The 19,342-nt window shown below is 41.8% G+C and overlaps 1 protein-coding gene across 3 annotated transcripts in view; it reads left to right on the forward strand.

Annotated features, from left to right (window-relative positions):
• LOC118113167 (protocadherin-9) overlaps positions 1 to 19,342 on the forward strand; it is a 196,100-nt gene that overhangs the window by 119,386 nt on the left and 57,372 nt on the right. For 2 of the 3 annotated variants that reach the window (XM_035162630.2, XM_035162639.2), the window contains one exon: positions 18,110 to 18,185. In XM_035162630.2, the coding sequence (XP_035018521.1) occupies positions 18,110 to 18,185 (76 nt within the window). Of the gene's footprint in view, positions 1 to 17,983; positions 18,186 to 19,342 lie in introns of all 3 variants that reach the window. The other variant, XM_035162611.2, reaches the window with a different exon arrangement.

Raw genomic sequence — 19,342 nt, forward strand, 5'->3', positions numbered from 1 at the left:
AGGCAGAGGTTTGAAATTCCCCAGCTTGTTTGTCTGGCTGAGCGGTCTTAATTTGGTTGTATTGCATTTATGCCTCGTGGTTGATACTGAGCAAGATGAATCATTGTAAAATATGAGCCAGATCAGCTGCTTGTTTCCTGGAGGTAAAAGCTTGTAAGACCTTCTGGTAAATACACCCAGAAGAGAGAGCATGTCCCCGGAGACAAAGAGGAGTAAAAGCAGGAGAGAACGATAGAGGGGTCGTGGTAAGAGGAGGATGCATGTTTCCCTTCCTTTTGTTTGATTCCCGATAGAACATCCTGTTGTGTTTGTGCGCAACTTTATGATCATACGAATTTTCCATTTACCACAGGGTGAAAGGAAGGGGAGATTAGAGGAGCTTAATAAAGCGTGGTAACGTGGATGGTCTTGCTATACAGTACAGGATGTGATTAGCTATCTTTAGGAACTCACCTTTTTTTTGCCAGGCCTTAATCTCCTGCCTGTCATCCAGATCATCTAAAAGTGCTGAGAGGCTGACCCCCAAGCCACCCACCGTGTCTGAAATCAGAAGATCTTTGCAGTTGTAGCAAATCTCCGAGGCTAGCTAATACCCTGAGTACAAACTGCGGGTTTCTGATAATGCCTCGCAAAATCTTTCATCTTGACATAAGCTGGCATATGCTGAGTGGCTCTACGTGTTTATCTTAAGGCAACAAAAGCAGGGGCCAAAACATGTAAGGTAATCACTTCAAAGACCTCTGTGCTTGACTCCGGCGTTAGATCCTGTTTTCTTTCTAATCAGCCGTTGACCGTGCAGGCATTGTGTGCATCTGAAATTAGTTTACAAGACGCTGCTACAGTATGGTGGGAAAAGCAAATTGGGTCTTTGCTCCTGAGAAATGTTCGTGCAAGGAAACAAGCTTTGTAAAGCAAGCCCCAAATTAGCCCCGAGCTTTGATGACCTTCTTTTGAGCAACCAGCCGAATGTTGGCATGAATAATGACACGGAGATGACAAAACCGGATAAAATCTGTAACATATCTGTCCAACATATCTGTCTCCGATATGCAAATATAACCAGCAGCAACCGCAGCAGCGTGTGTTCAGTTTCTCTTTGCTTTCATCTTTTGGCACCCTAAAAATACGTAGCTTATCTTCAAAATGTATTCACTTGCATCTCTCTCATCTAGAGGGCAGATGAAGATCAGGCTCCCGAACCCTGTAAAATATAACATAGCATACGAGGTGTTGCCAGGCAAAAAACAAAACGGCAAATTAGATTATTTCAGGAAACGCTGAAACAACCAGTGTCTTAAGACAAGACTCTTTTTCCTTTTTTTTCTTTTAACCTCTCGCTCTTGGTAAGGTTCACATGAACAGAGCGGGAGGTGAAAGACAGACAAATGTGACAGGGCATGAACCTCCCCTGTTGAGTAATGGAATTAAATGACAGCTCTTGAGCGAGGAGGGGATGCAGAGAGGGAGCGAGAGCAAGGGAGAGAGGAGTGGGGGGGATTTTGTCCAGCCAGGAAATTGAAGCCATCACAAGCAAATTGAGTTCAGGTCCTTTTGGTGGGCAAGAGCAGACCAATCAATTTGGACTACTACTCAGTGCCTGTCAGCCTCACAGAAGGACACCTTGGCATCCAATAATAGAAGCACAGTAAACAACTGAAGTCCTGGCTCAGTTAGTCTCAGCTAACAGCTAGCTATCCATAGTAATTTCTCCCCAGGGGAAACAAATATATGGCAGTGGTGTGCGTCGTCCTTATATGAGCGAAAGAAATTGTTGCACTGCAGTGTGTTTGTGTGGACACCGGGTAATGGCTGCCAAGATGAAGGTTGGACCAATTCCTCTAACTGCGGCGTCCTTTTGTCGTATGATTGAAGAAACGGATGCTCGTTATGAGATGAGACAATAAAATCTTTCACCTTCACTGCTCAAAGGACTCAAATAAGGCCGAGGGACAGTCTTTGCTAGTGAATAAACCTACCAAGGCCTCTCTAGGCTGGAAGCACATCTAGGTTGGTTGTTTGGCCTTTCCCTTTTGCTAATCTTTGGACAGTGACACAACAATCTTGCTAATTATCCCGATTACACAGCAGGAACGCACTACATCTCAGTTCTGAGGCAACAGTCGACGAGGGGTGGAATCATACAACCCCAAAGGCCTAATTATCTCTGTTGGTTCCCAATTAATCCATTAAGTTGTTTTGGCTCGGCTGCGAGACCTGAGGCACCGGTTTATATTCCAATACGTTGCACCGTCACACAGCAAGGTTACGTGAGCTTTTTTGTTTTGTTGTAATTCACTGTTAAAACTGGGACGCCGTGCCCTTTCTCTTACCTTAAAGTGCCTTCACAGACATATCCAGGGATCCGTGATGAGTTGAATCCTCAACCTTTCCCCAGAATACCCTCCGTCAAATAATTAACATTTACAGTAATCCAGAGCAACCCTCAAATTTAAGGGCCCCGGTTGTGCTGAAAATACCGCTCCAGACCTTTTTATTCCCCTTGTGGAACTCATCTGTTCATCTGTGAAGCCTCCCAGCCTCCTGCCTCTGCTGGCTTACTTTGATGAGGTTCCCTCGGCTTACCATATGTAAAACTGCACTGATGGTATTGATGACTGGCAATGCAGTCAATAATCATTTATGTGATAAGCCACTGAACTTGTGCGGGAGGCTGAGAAACGGCTCCGGGGCCAAGACGGGTTATGAGATTCACGGTGATACATTAAGTTTGTTTACACATTGCCAATGAGCCACTGGAACCGGCTCTTTGAATATTGCAGTCTCTTTAAACTAATCTTCTGACTTTCAGCCTTGGTTGTTTTTTTTTGTTTGTTTTTTTATTTTGTCCGCTCTGCCATCCCCATTTTTTCCTCACACCAATATTGTCTTTCTCCCGTTGCTGTTCTGTCATAAATTGGTAACAAGGGATGGTGAGAGGAAAACCAATAAACATAGCTTTTTTTTTATATGACAGTGGCAGTGCTGTGTCCCAGTTGAAATATTATTTGGCAGGTTGGTCCCCAGTGAGCACATGCAAATTTGCAAACACTTATATACCAGTAGTGCACAGCCTGTGCCATTTAGTTTTCTTTTATATGGATAGGGAATGGAGGTACCCATCTTTACAAAAAACAGCTGAGCTTGTCGTACAGTTTATGTAACTCGCAGACGTCCTTGTTTTGCTCTCTCTAGGGATTTTATTGCTAGATGTGTAATAAGTTATTGCTCCAGGAAATTCTTCAAAAGCAAACATTATTTTGAGTGTATATCCGCGGCTTGTAAGGCATATATCTTTGTGCCGAACTCAAAACATTACTGAGTAATATTTGGGTTTGTGTGACAAGCCTGCAGCCTAAACCAGGAACGGTTCTTCTGACATACTGTGGCTGTGGAATTTCTAAGCATTGCAGTGACGTGGTTTAAATGGGTCCCTTAACGTTGTAAGACAGGTAAATGTATGACTATTGACATCTCTTCAAATTGTCACACAGAAAAAAAAGGTATTTTCTGCCATGCTAGCAATTCCATTACTGATTTTTAACTGAGGGAATAAGTGCTGGGAGCTGCCTTTCCTTAGAGATGCTATTATTCCTGCACTAAATTCCATACCTTACAAAATCTAGGTGCATAAATTGACTCTGTCAGCTTTTTCACTTGCAATGGGAGACACTTCTATGTTAAGATTTTGGCCCTGGGAAAGTCCACAGTTTAGATATAGTAGCAGTTTCCAGATTTCTCAAAAAATAGAATTTTGAATTCCACAATTAGCAGTACACTTACAAAGTGTTTTATTTTGACATCTTACATTTGGATTTGGAGAGAAGCCTCTGAATAAACCAGAAGTGAGGAAGCCTCTCGTGTCTGCCTGTGTGTCGAGGGAGTTTTGCCCTGCTTCACGCTGTGTTGCACATTCACACCTGTCTTCGGAGACTACGCCTGGTTTGTTCCATACGTCGCTGTGTTCGGTGTGATGGTATAATGTTTTAATTAAAAACGGTGAAATGGTGTGTTTTGAAAAACCAATACTTGATTGGCATGGCTTTGATTATGAATGTGATTTTATTGGTTTTTATCTCTAAGCTTTATTAAGAGCCAGGAAATACTAACCATTATTGTGTTGATTGCTAACAACTTAATACAGTACTGTCACTGGAGTGCTATAGTGTATTATTAAGGATGATATAATACATCAGAGCAGTTATATGGCTGAAGCTAGTAGTTGTGCAGTCCTTTCAACAGATTTGCATGGCAATATGATGCAGTGTGAATGCTGAACATATAATACTTTATAAACCTCATCATCATACAAATGGGCGGAGGTTATAAAATATCCCTGCTAGGTGTTCAGTTATAAATAGAAAGCTGTTTAGTGCATGCATTGTGTTATTCATTTATTATTATTTTTTTTTAATAATCTTCCACGGAGACACACGAGTAATCTTTTGCCTGTTCAGCTTACATGATGACCACTGGGCAAAATGCCTTGTTGGCTGTTAAGTTGATGGCTGCAGAGATGGAGCATCGCTGCGCACAGATGATCCGTCATCCTCATTTACAAAGCTCCACTGACACTGAGTATTACTGTAATTCCTCATTTGTCCCTGCTGGCTCGCCTCAACATTACCGTGCTATGTACCTATCAGATCTACTTCACCCATCAAAGACATTATCAAGCCAGCGCCCCTCCTTAAACTCCAACAAATGGAAATGGAAACACGCCTCTGTGTGACATGTGACATGAATTGCTTAGTGGAATTACAGTCGAGTACATGAATCTACCTGCTCAACCTGACCACCGGTATTAAAGACATGGCCGTCACACACACACACACACAAGCCTCTCTCCCGCTGTGGGAAATCAGAGCATCTTGCCTCGGGCTGTTGGTGTAAATATTGAGAATCAGAAGCTGTGGCTGAGTGGGTCACAAAACAAGGCGAGAGAGCCAGAAAAACGACCAAATAAGAGAACAAAAGGAAAAGATGAAACGCGAACAGGAAGAACAAAGTCGGTGGGTAGTGTCGGGGAATAGGTGGGTGGGCTGAGCTTCCCAGCATGCTCTGAGGCGATGCATTTATGGACATGAGTGAGAGTTAAGTTGTCACTTGATAGGTGGTCATTAAATTTACTGTTTCGATAGTTTGCTGTGCATTTTACAATACGACAAATGTTGCATGCATGCAATAGAGCTTTTCCTCCAGTTTAGGTACAGAATAGCACATTGGATTTGTCCTCAAACCAACCTGGGGCCACGTGAGGGTTTGGAGACCGGGCAAGCCTGTGCAGGAAGGCGCCAGCGGTACTGGATAACACCAATAATCAGGGAAGTTGTTGAGGGCAAGGAAGGTGACACTAGTGATGTCACTGAGACACTCGAGTTATAGACCTGTTTTGTTGAAGCTTCTTTTTGAGTGTTGGAGTTAGTCGATATTTTATTGGGATATAACGTTGCTCTCGCTCTACATTATTGAAGGGGACCCTCCTGTGCAACTAGGCCAGGAATGGTGGGGAGGCTTCAGCTGAACTGACAAAAGAGACAGTGGTTCTCTGCAGGGGATCTACAGCAAAACCTTGCAGTTGCTCAGTGGAGAACCTCGCAGCATGGAAAGTGCTTGTAAAGTTAAAGCCAACTGTCATACCGGGAAGCATCCACACAGTTAAGTGATCGACCCAGTGAATTCTAACAAGGAGGCCTCGCCAGCTGCAGAGATGGAAGGAACAGGATGGGAATGTTTAAGAATAGGACCGGCGTCGTTTCAGTATTTTGCTATTTTCAGTATTTTGCTATTTTCAGTCATCTAAGTGGATCGTGTAATGGAGTTGCTGCTTATTGAGGGCAGTCAGTTGAAGTGACATGGGTGCATTCGGGTAGTAATGGGTTCCTACGGGGACCAGCCGGAGGAACCTGTGGTCTCATCTCACTTTGCATCACACGGAAATCAACCAGCGTCCGTGAGGAAACTGATGATCTGGATTAGTTTTTTAAAACCTTTTAAATATTTACATTTACGCTTTTATCCAAAAGGCGACAACACAAAAGCTTCAGGACAGAAGAAGACCTTTAAGCAAGTACTAAGCTAAAACTGATCAATAAGACAAAGTGTAGGAGCTCAGGAAAGAAGTGCACTATTTGTAAAGTGCACAGTAAGAGCTAGTTAGGCGTGTTAGGGTGTTAAAGGCGTTAGGAGAGCAGGTGTTCTCCGGGGAGATGAGTCTTCAAGTGGCCCCATGGAGCGCTGGAAGTTCGAGACACAGGTCAGTGCTCACGGGCATCAGCTGGGAATTCTAGTTTTATAAATTCCTTACGAAAGAAAGTGTTGAAAAATGGACTGGTGCAAAATACTTGAAATGCACTGAAGCACATGCATTACAGGAGATAATGCATAAGCTTTGAGTCTTTGTAGTAGTAATGCTTTCTCTGACATGAATGGACCACCGACAGTCATAACCACTGCGTATTCTATCCACTGTTGTACAGATAAGAGAAACATACTTTACTGTCAGTGCTGCCTATGCTGCTACTCCTTTATCCATTTGGATATTCATCACTTTTTTTTTTCTTTTTAAAACACATTGTACAAAAGGTGAAAAAAATAGGATCTTCACACCATCATGTCAATGTCTCTGTCACAATGTTTTCAAATACAGTTTGTTTAAATCAGGTCACATACTGGCTGCTGCATTGCCGTTAATATTTCATTGGAGTTCTTTGTTTTTGTTCATGTTTCTGTCGTCCGTCTTCTTTGTTTGTTTGCTCTGCCAACAGGTGGGGTCAGATCTGAGAAAAATTGATAAAAAACAAAAGAGTATATAGCGTTTTAATAAATCTGTTTTTCACGAGGAACGAGTCAAAGGGGAATCCAGGTTAATGTTCTGCTGGAAGACCAATTTATCTGCTCTTAAATGTGCTGCGTCCAATAATAAACCAAAGTGGTGGCGAAAAACATACAAAGAAATAAATACAAAAATAAATAAATACTTCTTTCGCTCTTTTTACTGCGTTTCTTTTTGTTTTTCATACGTCTAGTTGCCATACTATCGACATATCATTGTCATACTTTTAAGGACATTATGAGATATTAATGCCTTCTTGTTAACTTCTTATGATGCAACCTCAGACATAGTGAATGAAATTCCGCTTCAACCTTCCACACATCAAGGCTCAGCTATTTCAGCATCATTTGAAAACCTATTACACAGAAAACCATTGAAAGGATTTTCATACTCTTTGGTCTTCGCTGGTTAGGATTTGCATTCAGTGTTTTAAACCTAAAGATCTTAATGTAGCCATCAAGATCCGCATTCTTCTTTATGTATCTGACAAAACAGATAATGTAGGGACCCCTGCAAAGCGGAAAACATCATCTGTTTCATTAATATTCATTCCTTTTTAATCTCTCTCTCTCATTCTCTTCTTTCTTTTCCTCCCTCTGCTGATCATGTGCAAATGTACTCTTCATCCTGCTGCCTGTTCACAATAACTATAAAAAATAGGAGCTATTGTTTTCTATTTTTCAACAATCTCCGCTGCTGTACATGCACATTTAATGCTGCTTCGGTCTGCATGTTGGCTGAATGGTTTTTCCGAAAGACACAAAGTGTTCTCGTTTCTTTCACATTCAACCCAAAATGAAAACGGGCAGGTGATCACAAACAAACAAAAACAAATTATGCAGTGCAACACACTATCCACCAGCATGCATCATGCCGCCGCCGCCCTGCTTTCCCTAGAAACTGTCGGAGGGAAATTTCTGGCTGCTTGGCAACAAAACAAATGGAAAAAGGGTCTGGGAGTTTCTTATTTTCCAGATGATTTGGTGCATCAGAAATAATTGTTGGTGAGATCATTGACCATAAAATTAATTATTAAGGCTTGAGCTTAATTGTATTTCCCTCACTGTGACTGTCCTCTCAGAAAAAAGTCAGTTTCTAATTTCCTGATGGGTGAAATGGCAAAAACAGGTGTGTAAACCTGACGATTTACAAATCCAAGGTTGTGTGCCACAATGAGGGTTGAATATTCACACTAATCGATGCACTGGTGGGAAAGGGTTAGGTTCCATGTGGTATACTTCTACAACATATTATATATGCACATTGAGTACTGGGAAAACACTTATACATGCAGTGATGTACACATTCATTTCAGTCTATGGTAATATATGCATGTTTTGTGGAGGACATTTTTTCCCCTGCATTTCAAGTAGAAAATGTGTGGAAGCCACTTGTTGTACATATCTATTATCCATCAACATTTTATGGTTGAACTTTGCATGTGAATGATGCTGCATCATATTGTTTTACAACCTTTTTCAAACCTGACGCCCAAATTCTAAAGTACAACTATGAAATTGAACATGTTGATCTACCTAATAGTTGCATAGTTTGTTAAGTAAAGGTCATCAACAACATGAATCTTGATTACATATGATTCATTAAATACTGCTACTTTCAATTCATTGAAGGGTTGAAAGGTTCAGTGTGTACTATTTCAGTTAGAGGGATCTATTGGCAGAAATTGAATATAAAATAATCCTAATTATGTTTTCACTAGTGTGTTTCATCTAAATTGTATGAATTGTTGTTTTCTATAAAGCAGAACTTGCGCTTTATATTGAAATGTTTTATATTTAAATCTGGAGTGAGTCCTCTCCATGGAGGCTGCCATGTTTTTTTACAGTAGCCCAAACTGGACAAACTAACACTAACACCTTTTGACTTTTCTGACTACTGAAGGCTACCACAGGTTCTCCTTCATGTTTGAATGGGAGGGTGAGGTGAGGGGTATTCAGCTGCAACATGCAACTTCACCACTAGATGTCACTAAATTCTACACACTGAACCTTTAAAAGTTTACTTTAAACTCTGCCCTAATATTGAATAGTAGCGTAAAATATACAGTGTGAACCTATACAGCACAGGAAAATATACAAAAGTAATTATTTTCTGGGATTTTGTTGGGTTCCTGCTGTAGACAGTTTGCATTTTAGCATGCATGGACAATATTTCTAGTGTAAATGCCCACCGCTAAAACCACATCAGCTGTCAGTGAGCCACCTCCCGCTAAAAATGAGGCAGACACATGCATGTGTAGCCTTCAACTGGCTTGATGTCTTCACATTAAAGCATATTTTATGTGCTTGGCAAACGAGCTGTCAGTGGTCTCATCAAACCAATAATACCCACACTGGTGATTCTGACAACGCTGCCACGGGCTGGTCGTCCAAAATGTGGTCGATCATCTCCAACGTTTCATCAATGATGGCGGCTTGTATATTTGGTGTGGCGCCTAGCAAGGGGCAGAGAAGTAATTATGTTGGCCTACTTTACAGTTATTACGTGGAGATGTTCAATTTACAATTATGTAATTAAATGGCTGCGGAATTTACATTTAAACCATTAAGTACAGCCCAATCACTTGCACAAGCAAATAATGGGCTCACAGCTGGTCGGGTTTGGCCACTTTTGCTTGAGGCAAATCATACATGATTTTTCCAGCAGCCATCTAGAGCACTGTGGTCCTCGTCCACATGTGCAGCCACGACAGGGGGTTATTATTTTTTCATGAAAGCAATTTTTTGTTTTATTTGTTTTTAACTTCGAGTACAGCTATAGTAAAAAATAGTAGCCTGTAGTTTCAAAGTGAGCAGCAGCGGTGCACAATGCTTACGGCAACGATAACATGTTCTGCCCTCTCTCTATGCCTGAGCCAGGTAAATGTCTTCAAGCATTGCTAGTAAAAACCAATGGGACGCTCGGGTCGGATCGGTGAGAATTGATCAGATATGGAGAGTTAATAGGACAGTCGGTTACTGGTGGGAGCAGCAACCCAGTCCTGGAACACAAATGTAGCATACGCTCATGGACAGGCACACAGAGAGGACCTGTAAAAAGACTGGCACGGAGGGTAACAATTGATTTTTCTGAAAATCCAGCAGCCTAATGATGCTCCAGAATTGGCCAGTGGCCATATGCTGTTTGGTAGAAATTCCTTGAACTCTTTTCTTCCTCTTTGGCGGTTTCTGCAGTGTCTTTCCCATCTCAGTGTGCTGACTATGATACAGTTCCACCACGTCAGTTACAAAAGGACAGAAATCCACTAAGTGCAATATTGGTCAGAAGATGGTATATGTGAGGGGAATTGGAAGTGACTGGTGGCACCGTCAACATCTCGCCATGATGTTTTAGCATCAGAAGTCACTTCCATTATTTCTTTCTTCCCATTACAAAGTGGCATGAGCATCTGCTACTTGTGGGAGTGGTTGCAGGCCTTGTCAAGTAGAGGCTGCACGACGTTCGCCTGTCAAAGCTTTCATTAGTGTCCACAATTCTTCTCAGTTAAACTCAGATCATAACTGAGAAATGCGCTGTTTCCTTTGTATTGTTGCATCGTTTTTTAAACAGCAGCTACTATGCATATCAATTCTCTTTAAGCGGCAGTATCAGACCAATCAGTTGTTTTTCATATCATTAGGTTTTCACACTTCACTTGTTTTCCACTAAGTTGGATTTAGCTTTTAAATGAGAGATTGTGACAAGGCAGGTGTGGATTAGTTGCAAATTCTCCAAACTAAATGAATTAGCATAACACCCTCATGATTCTTTATTTCTATTAACAGAAGAATAAATAGAATCCAATTTATTACCTGGGAGAAGTGTAGAGATAACAAAGTGCAACGAGATAAAAAATAAGAAGAAACTTTTTTTTAGATCTACGGCTTGTAAATCAGCTTTTGGCATATGATTAACAACTCGTGTTTCCTTGTGTGAAAAAATGTATTAGAGTTATAATTATTTTCTGTATAGAGGACATACAATTGGGTGAGCTTTTTAGATCATGGCCCCAAATTTTAGCTGAAAGTTGGCAATGAAAAACGTGGTGCAAATTCTGCACAGAAACTATGTATTGTTGTGTAGTTTTAGGGCCATTTGAGTCAGTAAATAAACAGAACATTCTGAGTATGTACATAAAGTTATATTATACTGAGATACCCTATAGCTGTGAACTAAATGAAGAAAAGTTAAATTATCCAGATATCTCTGTCCGCTGGCTGTTTCTGGAAACAAACACAAACATCTTATAAATCATCTTATAATCCTCACGTTATTGTGCAAATGCCAAAAAAGACGATTTTAGAAATCCAGAACACCAGTTGCCAAAGTCAACCAGACCTCCCTGCTGCAACGATTTACATTTGATCTCTCAAAGCTGGATAATCATGGCTGTGTAAATAGCCATTATTTCCACGGGATAAACAGAGATTCAACTAAACAAATGTGTGCCTCTGTACCTATTTGGTGTAATGGAATCACAAATAGGATTTCACGACAGCTAATAGGGTTGTAGGGCTGTTATGAATCTCACCGCTCTGTGATTATGCTTTTGTTTTTAAATGAGAACACACATAAATGCATTTTATTTATTTGCTGATTGCATTTCAATATCTCTAATTTAGTTTTAAGCGCGGTTGCACAAAAAAGGTGAGATTCAGAAGCATTTGGGGCAAAAACAAAAAAAAGGCTCACACCCTCCATAGTGCGACAGAGCGGTGACTCCAGTGTGCAGCACCCAGATCACATGGACTGTAACTCATAAACACATCAAGCTCCCCCATTCAGTGCTCAGGGCCTAGCCCGCACGGCTCTGTAGTTAACTGTCTCTGAGTGTCAAATCCTTCATCCTGATGCAGGAGACACACACAGAGAAGAATTGCTGTGTCTCTCATTTTATGGCTGTGGATGTCGGCGGAGGGTAGAGGCGATGAGTGAGTCAGTAGTGTTAACTTTGTAGCTAATGCCGTGCGGCAGTTGCACAGGTTTCTCCGGCTCTGCTTAAGACACAGAGGGAAGCTGGCTGAACCGCTGCCGTCTCACAGCCCTCGCTCAGCCGAGTCGGGTTATTTAACAGCATACTAAAGTTAGGATAAAGAGGGACAGGGAGGGGGATGTAGAGGGAAACCGCCATCAGGAAAGGTAAGAGGTCACCGCAGGGGGGAGGAGGGAAAGACAGAGTAGATGAGCCTAAGATGTCCGGATCTAGCCCCAGGGGCTGGTACATGACATTAATTATAAATGGAATTTCATCCTCTGAAGAGGTCTGTTCAGGTAAATTCTGTTTAATTTAGTGAATTTTTTTTTTTTATATATATGCTGAAATGTCAAATGTATATGTCCGCCACTGATGTCGGAAGTATATACCTGCCAGTGATGCATCATAGGGAGCTGGGAAGGTTTACCCATCTGTAGGCGAGCAAGATGTAACTAGTGTATATATAGAAGTTAGACATGCATGCTCAGCCGATGTAGTCATTTCATGTTTTCAGCTGTAGGCAGCCTGCAGTGTCAGACTTGGTTAGCTCAACCACCGCCGCACCCGTTAGCTGCAGTTTAAGCTTTAACTTCAGATGCTCTGAGAGCCTTTCTGGAGTTGACAGAGATAATCCTAGAAGGTTTGTTTCATAAGCTTTTTGGCCCGTAAAGTAGTGAATGTATTATTTTGCACTAAAGTAGCTTATGCTATAACAGTGCAAGGTGTAGACTCTGCGATTAAAGCATCTTACCGTATTCCGTTTTTAGTTGTAGAGAAAATAAAATGAACATGGAAAGAATCGGTGCTGTGTATCAGATGCTTTCAGCCCATCTCATCCCATGTTCCAGGGTCAAATCCAACATATGGTGGATTTCACGTGGTTGTGTTGTATAGTGAAAGGGTTAGTGACCTTTACGAGCTCAAAAACATATCTAGTCGTTTTCAGCAACCTTGTATCTAACACACAATGCTTTGCAATATTGTTACGTTTTAGTTGTAATCCTGTAAGATTTTGATCTTTCCTCGTTTATCGTTGGTGTGTTTCTCAGGAATAGCCATAAAGAAAACGATCAATGCAACATTAAATTAAGATCTCAGCATGTTGGATGGATGTTTAAAAAAAACATTTTATTATTATTCCTCTTTGTTAAAATAACAAAGCAGTAGTTTGAAGCGTCTTGCTGCCCCCTAATGGTCAGAAATAGTTGGCGACTAGTTTGTGAATAGGATCTTTTTTAGGTAATATATATATATTTTAGTTTTAGAGGTAGAGACTGAAACCCATCTAAAGTGATTGATTGCAAAACAAATTAGACTTTGGCATCAGCAAGAGGAAACTTGTCACATTACCCTACATCTATGAGAGATGACAGGTGAGAACGTGTGTGTCTGGTGAAGAACACAGTGTTCGACAATACACACGGATTTGTGCTTTTCATGACAAAAACAAATGTCCAAATGGTTGAGGGATAAATAAATAAACAAACGTGCCGTATGTATATTGCATCCATAAATCTGGGTGAGATCATTTAGCCCAGAAAGAGTCAAAATGATGGACTGTGCTGATAATCACATGCTAAGCAAATGCTCGACAAATGACTAACACAAAGCACAGTAGTGTTAGACATAGTGCACACACACACACACACACACAAACCCACAAACACACACACGCACTCTGTGTCCACTCCTCCAAGCTTGCAATTTGGGAAATGGGTCAGATGTGACTTAGATTTATGAATCTTTGTGTTTGTCTTTGTGTGTGTGTGTGTGTGTGTGTATTTGTAGTGAACCAAACAGCGAGGGAGTGACTGATCGAGCCTCATTGTGGATGTGGCAGAATGCAGATGTCTCTCAGAACTGCCTCGCTATGATTTAATGATGAAAAGCAGAAGGCAGCAGACTTAGACTCTGGAGAGGCAGCAGGAGCAGACTACGTCAATATTAGAGTCAGAATCAAAGACGGGGGAGATTGTGATTTATTTGTCACTTTTTATTTGAGTGTTGCTTACAGAAACAACTTTGGGAACTCTTTTTATCTCCACATCTTTCATCTTTTTTAAGCAGTTTGGGGGGAAAAAAGGCTTGTGTTTTTTTTTTTTACTGTGTTTATGTCATCAAAATAGAACCCTGGCTGACTGATATTGTGATGCATTTTATGGATGAGCCCAAAGGAAATCCGAATGTTGCGTCGACAGGAGGCAGTGTCGATCAGCCGCTAATGTTGCACTTGATTTGATGTTCTATGGGATGTTACAGCGTGTCGGGGGCTGTGGATTGGAAACTGCGGGGAATAGTGTGTGACACTCAAAACACACTGTCTCCAAAACAAACATTTGTCGTTTCAGCAAGAGTTGAAAATACAGCAACTGCAGTGCAAAAAAAAGGTGTGAGACTTCAAATACAGAAAAAGAAAAAGAAAAATCAATCGGCACGACCGGTGGAACAAAGAAGACAATCCCATTCCTGGCCTTTTTGTTATTGATGTATTTTACCGAGGTGGCCAGCAGATGGCACAGCACCTTTGGTCTCCACGGGAAGGAGACAGAGCGAGAGAGCACAGCAGAGAGAGAGAGAGAAAGAGAGAAAGAGAGTGAGAAAGAAAGAGAGAAAGAGATATTTTTGTGAGTTTTGTTTTCCTGGTTGACTGATCTCCCTCAGTGGTCTGATTGTGAGAAAGGACTCGTGGGAAGTGTTCTCTCACCGCAGGTGTCAGACTGCTGATAGATAAGATTATTTGCGGGGGTGAGGAGGTTGCATTATTTTGTGTGTGTGTGTGTGTGTGTCATGCGTCTGCTCTGTGTGCTTCCTCTCATTAAACGTCTGCCTGATAGAAATGCAGCGTTGTATTGTGTTCATTTGGAACACAATGCAACACAGAAGTTGTTTTTGACTTGCACACTGTGCTCCATATGGTCACAGGAGGAGAAAGGCGGTGGAAGCGGAGAGGGAGCCTGAGCTCCGAGTCATGAGCCCGACACCTATTTGCTTTCTGTCGCATAAAATCTGACTCGTATCAGTCTGAGTCTTTACTGAGCAGCGATTCTGCTGATTGTGATTAGGGGAGTTGTTGCAGTACACCGCTGAAACATTTCAAAATACACAGTGATTGCACAGTCAACACACACACACACACACACACACACACACACACCGTATATAGTTGTATGCATGACTAACTGATTCAATTATTGCTGTCTATCTAAAGTGTGATTTTTTTATTTTTGACCAAGAAACAACTGATCTAAAACAAGCTCAAGTCTGCAAACATCTGACAAAAGTACTAAATTTCTAATTGCTCCAACTTATGGCGCATCAACATTTTATAGAGCCAATAACTGCTTTAATGTGTATTTCTACATGTTTACCCATTTTGCTCCCGAGGAACACAGTGATCGCAGCTGAAGGTTTTATCTGCTGTAGGCCAACGACTCTTCACTTCCCCACTTTGCAGTAACACGACTCTCGTATAGTTGGGCATGACGCCTCGGTAGTTGGCATTTCCTCTCCCCTCGTCCTGATGATTTGCAGGCTTTCTGGAGTTTAAACCCCAAAGTGCTGCTATTTGCTTTGTGTTTGTTAAAGTGAGTGTGTTTGGTCAGGCAAATTATAAAAACAAGCGGATAATAAGGGTTAGCAGGCGCGATAAGCCGTAATATCTTGTAAACTGGCAGCAGGGATAGTTTAAGCCGGTCTTATGCTAATATTACTACGAGTGACTGTCAGCAACGGAGAAACACAAATATCTCCCAAACACCCTTAAACCCACAAATAAACACATGTGCAAATGACAGCGCCCGCAGACATGCACAGTGCATCTAATATAAAACCGGATCTGTTATATTTGATTATAAATGAATATCATTACAGAATATGTAGTTTGGAACAACCGAGGTTGTAGAGAAGCGTAGTAAATAATTTCCTCATGTTGGCCAGTTCTTACCTTAAGTATCTCCTGCTATGTTCAAATACAACTCAGAATAAAACCTCTTCAAGGACACAGAGTACGATTTCATTTCTGGGTACAAATCAAATCTAAATATACAAAGTCGTTATTACTTTTAAATCACTGCTCACAGTTGTCATGTGTACAATTAGAGGGTCTGGCAATATCACATCTTTTATTATTTCAGTGTATTGTGACTCATTGAAAAATACATTTACTGTTTTACTCTGGGATCAGCAGCAGTTGTTTCTTCCAACACCAGAGTGGCCACTACATTTCCCTTTATATTTAATCAGCAGTGCTCACATTAATGTGTTTATATTATACTGATGCGGTGACATCACACCTTTTTTGGAGAACTTGTTTAAAAAGCTCTAACAAATTTAACACCACTCCCAGTTTAATGGGTTAAAACCATTTTTATAGAACCCATATATGTTATAGCATTTTTTTAATAGGTTCAATTCCCTGGCTTTTCTAATCAATCCAACATATACTCTTTGAATTGAATACTTCAAGACGTATAGTGCTAAGTAAGTGTAAAATAAGCAGTTGTCCTCTCAACTAAAGGCGGTGATAGAAAAGCTGCCAGCATCAGTATTACTACCTCGACGCCTCGAGCTCGGCCAACAAATAGACGGCTGCCTTGCCTCAGGCCAACTCCTTTTGGCATCAGCAGGAAAGAAAACACGTGAAGCCACAGATAATTAAGTGCACACGCAACAAACATGTCAACGCTTTATGGCTCGTGTCAAATCTTTAAGGCTCGCCTCAACAGCCTTCTGTCTCATTGGGTTTGTTTCCCCCCAATAAAGGGTTTTTTAAAGCACATGCACTCAACACGCCTCACCTGGTGTGACAGTGATAGTGCTGCGATAATAAGCATCGCTGTCACAAAAAAAAGCAAACAAAGGAGCGGACGCTTTTTGGACGTCCTCCCCCTCCCCCCACTATCTTCAGTTGAAAAGCCATATCTGATTATCCGCTTTTTATAATTAATAACGGTGACATTTATCCAAAATCCCACTGCCTGACAAGACCTTTACATTCTGCTCCATCCATCCATCCATCCATCCATCCATCTCTCTCTCTTAAGGAAATAAACACTATGCTTTTTAAATCTGAATCTGTTTGCACCTCAGCTCCCAAATCAGCCGATTCCCTCCCATTTATTATTCGCCCTTTTTGTTTAATTGAATGTTGCATGAGCTGTTCTAAAATATATAATGAGGTCATTTGCATTAGACTGCAGAATGGCTGACCTTTGCTTTTGCCAATAATTACTGTAAAACCCGTCTCTGTCTGTCATCACCAAGGATGTGGCAGGGACCTCTCTGTGCTCACGAAAGGTTAGCTGCAGGCTCGTTTCTGGACTTATGAAAAAGCCTGAGGAAAATGTCATTAGAGCAAGGGGAAAAGACACTCGGAATTAACAATTGGAAATTCAATCAGGATGGCTTTAAGGATGGCGTGTGCGCGCGCGTGTGTGAGTGTGTGTGTGTGTTCACGTGTATAGCTCCCAACAGAAGGGCTATAAGACATGTCCCAGGATCACCGGCGGGTTTAGAAATTCCACTCCTGAGTGAGAGTGCAGGATGTTGGTGGAAGGACACCCCGGGGGTGACTTCTGTTAACTCTGCAGGCCACTTTGACTTTGCCAACACCCCAAAACAATCTGACAGCACAAACTCAACAATCGGGCTGCAGACGTCTCTGCGGCAGTTCTAGCAAACAGGAGAATATGATGTCGAAGATATTAGGAAATTTCCCGGTTGACATTAATTATGCTTGACATTAATTACACTATATGTTTATGAGAGGCTCACAAATTTTGCACCCTTCACCTTGCTGGCTCTTTGCTACAGTGCATGGTGTTTTAATTTGCATGCTGTTGTTGGTTGTCATTGTGCAGTGAAACGTGACTGTGTTTACCATGTGTTAACTCCCCTTCCCCAACTACAATGGGGCCCAAGTCAAAATAGACCCCACCAATCCTTTCCCGTCTTGTGAAAACTAAAAACGAACCCCTCTATTCATCAATACCCTCCTTACTTTGTAATTTGATGTTTAATACACTTCAGACAAACTCTTAAGTCTGCCTATTTCACACCGCAGTGCTGATCTGTTCTCGGTAGCGTGCATGAGCTCGGTGTGAAATAGGAAAACGGTTTTAAAGGGGGCAGAGCAGAGCACTAACATCAGAGGCTCTGTTTTGTGCTCTTGGTTCTAGTCGCAGAGGCGCGTCACGTTTCACCTGCCGGACGGCTCTCAGGAGAGCTGCAGTGACAGCGGTCTGGGGGACCACGAGCCTGTAGGCAGTGGCTCCCTCCTCACACAACCTCTCCCTCTGGTGCAGGCGCAGGACGACTTCTACGAGCAGGCCTCCCCCGACAAGAGGACCGAAGCCGACGGCAACTCCGATCCCAACTCCGGTGAGTCGCAACACGTCTCATGACTATTTCCTCTCCATCTACTCTCTTCTTTTGCAAAACCGTGCGGGTTTCAAGCGTCATTGCTGACGTTTTTTAAACAGCTGCAAAATGTTCATTTAGATCCAATTCAGTGGATATTGTGAGTGTGGTATTGGTGCGTTTTCTTTCCAACACAATGCGACTTCTTCAGTTTTCTAATGATCGCGTGCGAGACAGCGAAATCAGAACATGCTTTGTCTTGAAGCGCAGGTTAAAAGGAAAAGACAATGTTTCACATATTGCTTGAGGGAATGACTAAAACTCCTTGAAAAGAGATAATAAATAGTCATGAAAAACAACATCGGTCTCTATAAAGAACTCAACATCCCAAATACCATTTAATTTAGACTCGTTTGATTGCTCAAGTAGGTTTCTAGTGGATACACGAGCGGGTCATTCATTTCTCAGTTAATCATCCAGACTTGTTCATTCCTCCCAGGAGCAAACCTGGGCCTCCCATAGGCTCCTCACCTATTTGTGAAACTCATTTGATTTATTTAGAGATGATTTCCCAGTTGGAAGTCTTGGTGCTCAGCTGAAGATGTTAACTTCCCACTATTTCTGGTGGGAACGTACGTCTCCGACCCAGTTTTCTCATTTTATCATTAAGAGGTGAGGCGTGCGGTAAGATCAAGCGCGTCGCCCCAAGGTCGGTGCCAGCTCGCCTACTGAGGGTGGATCAGCCAGCGCCACATAAATACAAGTGCTGTGAGTAAACGGTGCGCGGGTACGGTTTCATACAGACTAACTTAGCGGATGTGCTCGCGGTTGGCAGATGCACTGAGCGAGCGCCGTGTAGGCCCGCTGACTCACTGTCTTCCCAAATGAAAAGCCGCAAATGGGCCAAGCGTGTGCATTTGTAATACCGCATGATTGCAGGGGAAAATTTATTTTCAAATTGATTCATAGCAAGTGAATAAATAAAAGCAAAGGCAGTGGTTTATTGCAGGAAAAAAAAGGAGTTCAAAGAGTGTAATTGATGCATTTGAGGTTTGTCCCGCTCCTCAAGTAAACAGAAACTTTTTAAATAAACATATTTAATCAGATCAGACCGGGATCGTTCTACAATCAAGGTTTGGTGGCTGAAACTTAAACTCAAATGCAAATATTCCTGAGGA

Source organism: Hippoglossus stenolepis, chromosome 1 (assembly GCF_022539355.2).
Source record: "Hippoglossus stenolepis isolate QCI-W04-F060 chromosome 1, HSTE1.2, whole genome shotgun sequence".
Taxonomy (NCBI): domain Eukaryota; kingdom Metazoa; phylum Chordata; class Actinopteri; order Pleuronectiformes; family Pleuronectidae; genus Hippoglossus; species Hippoglossus stenolepis.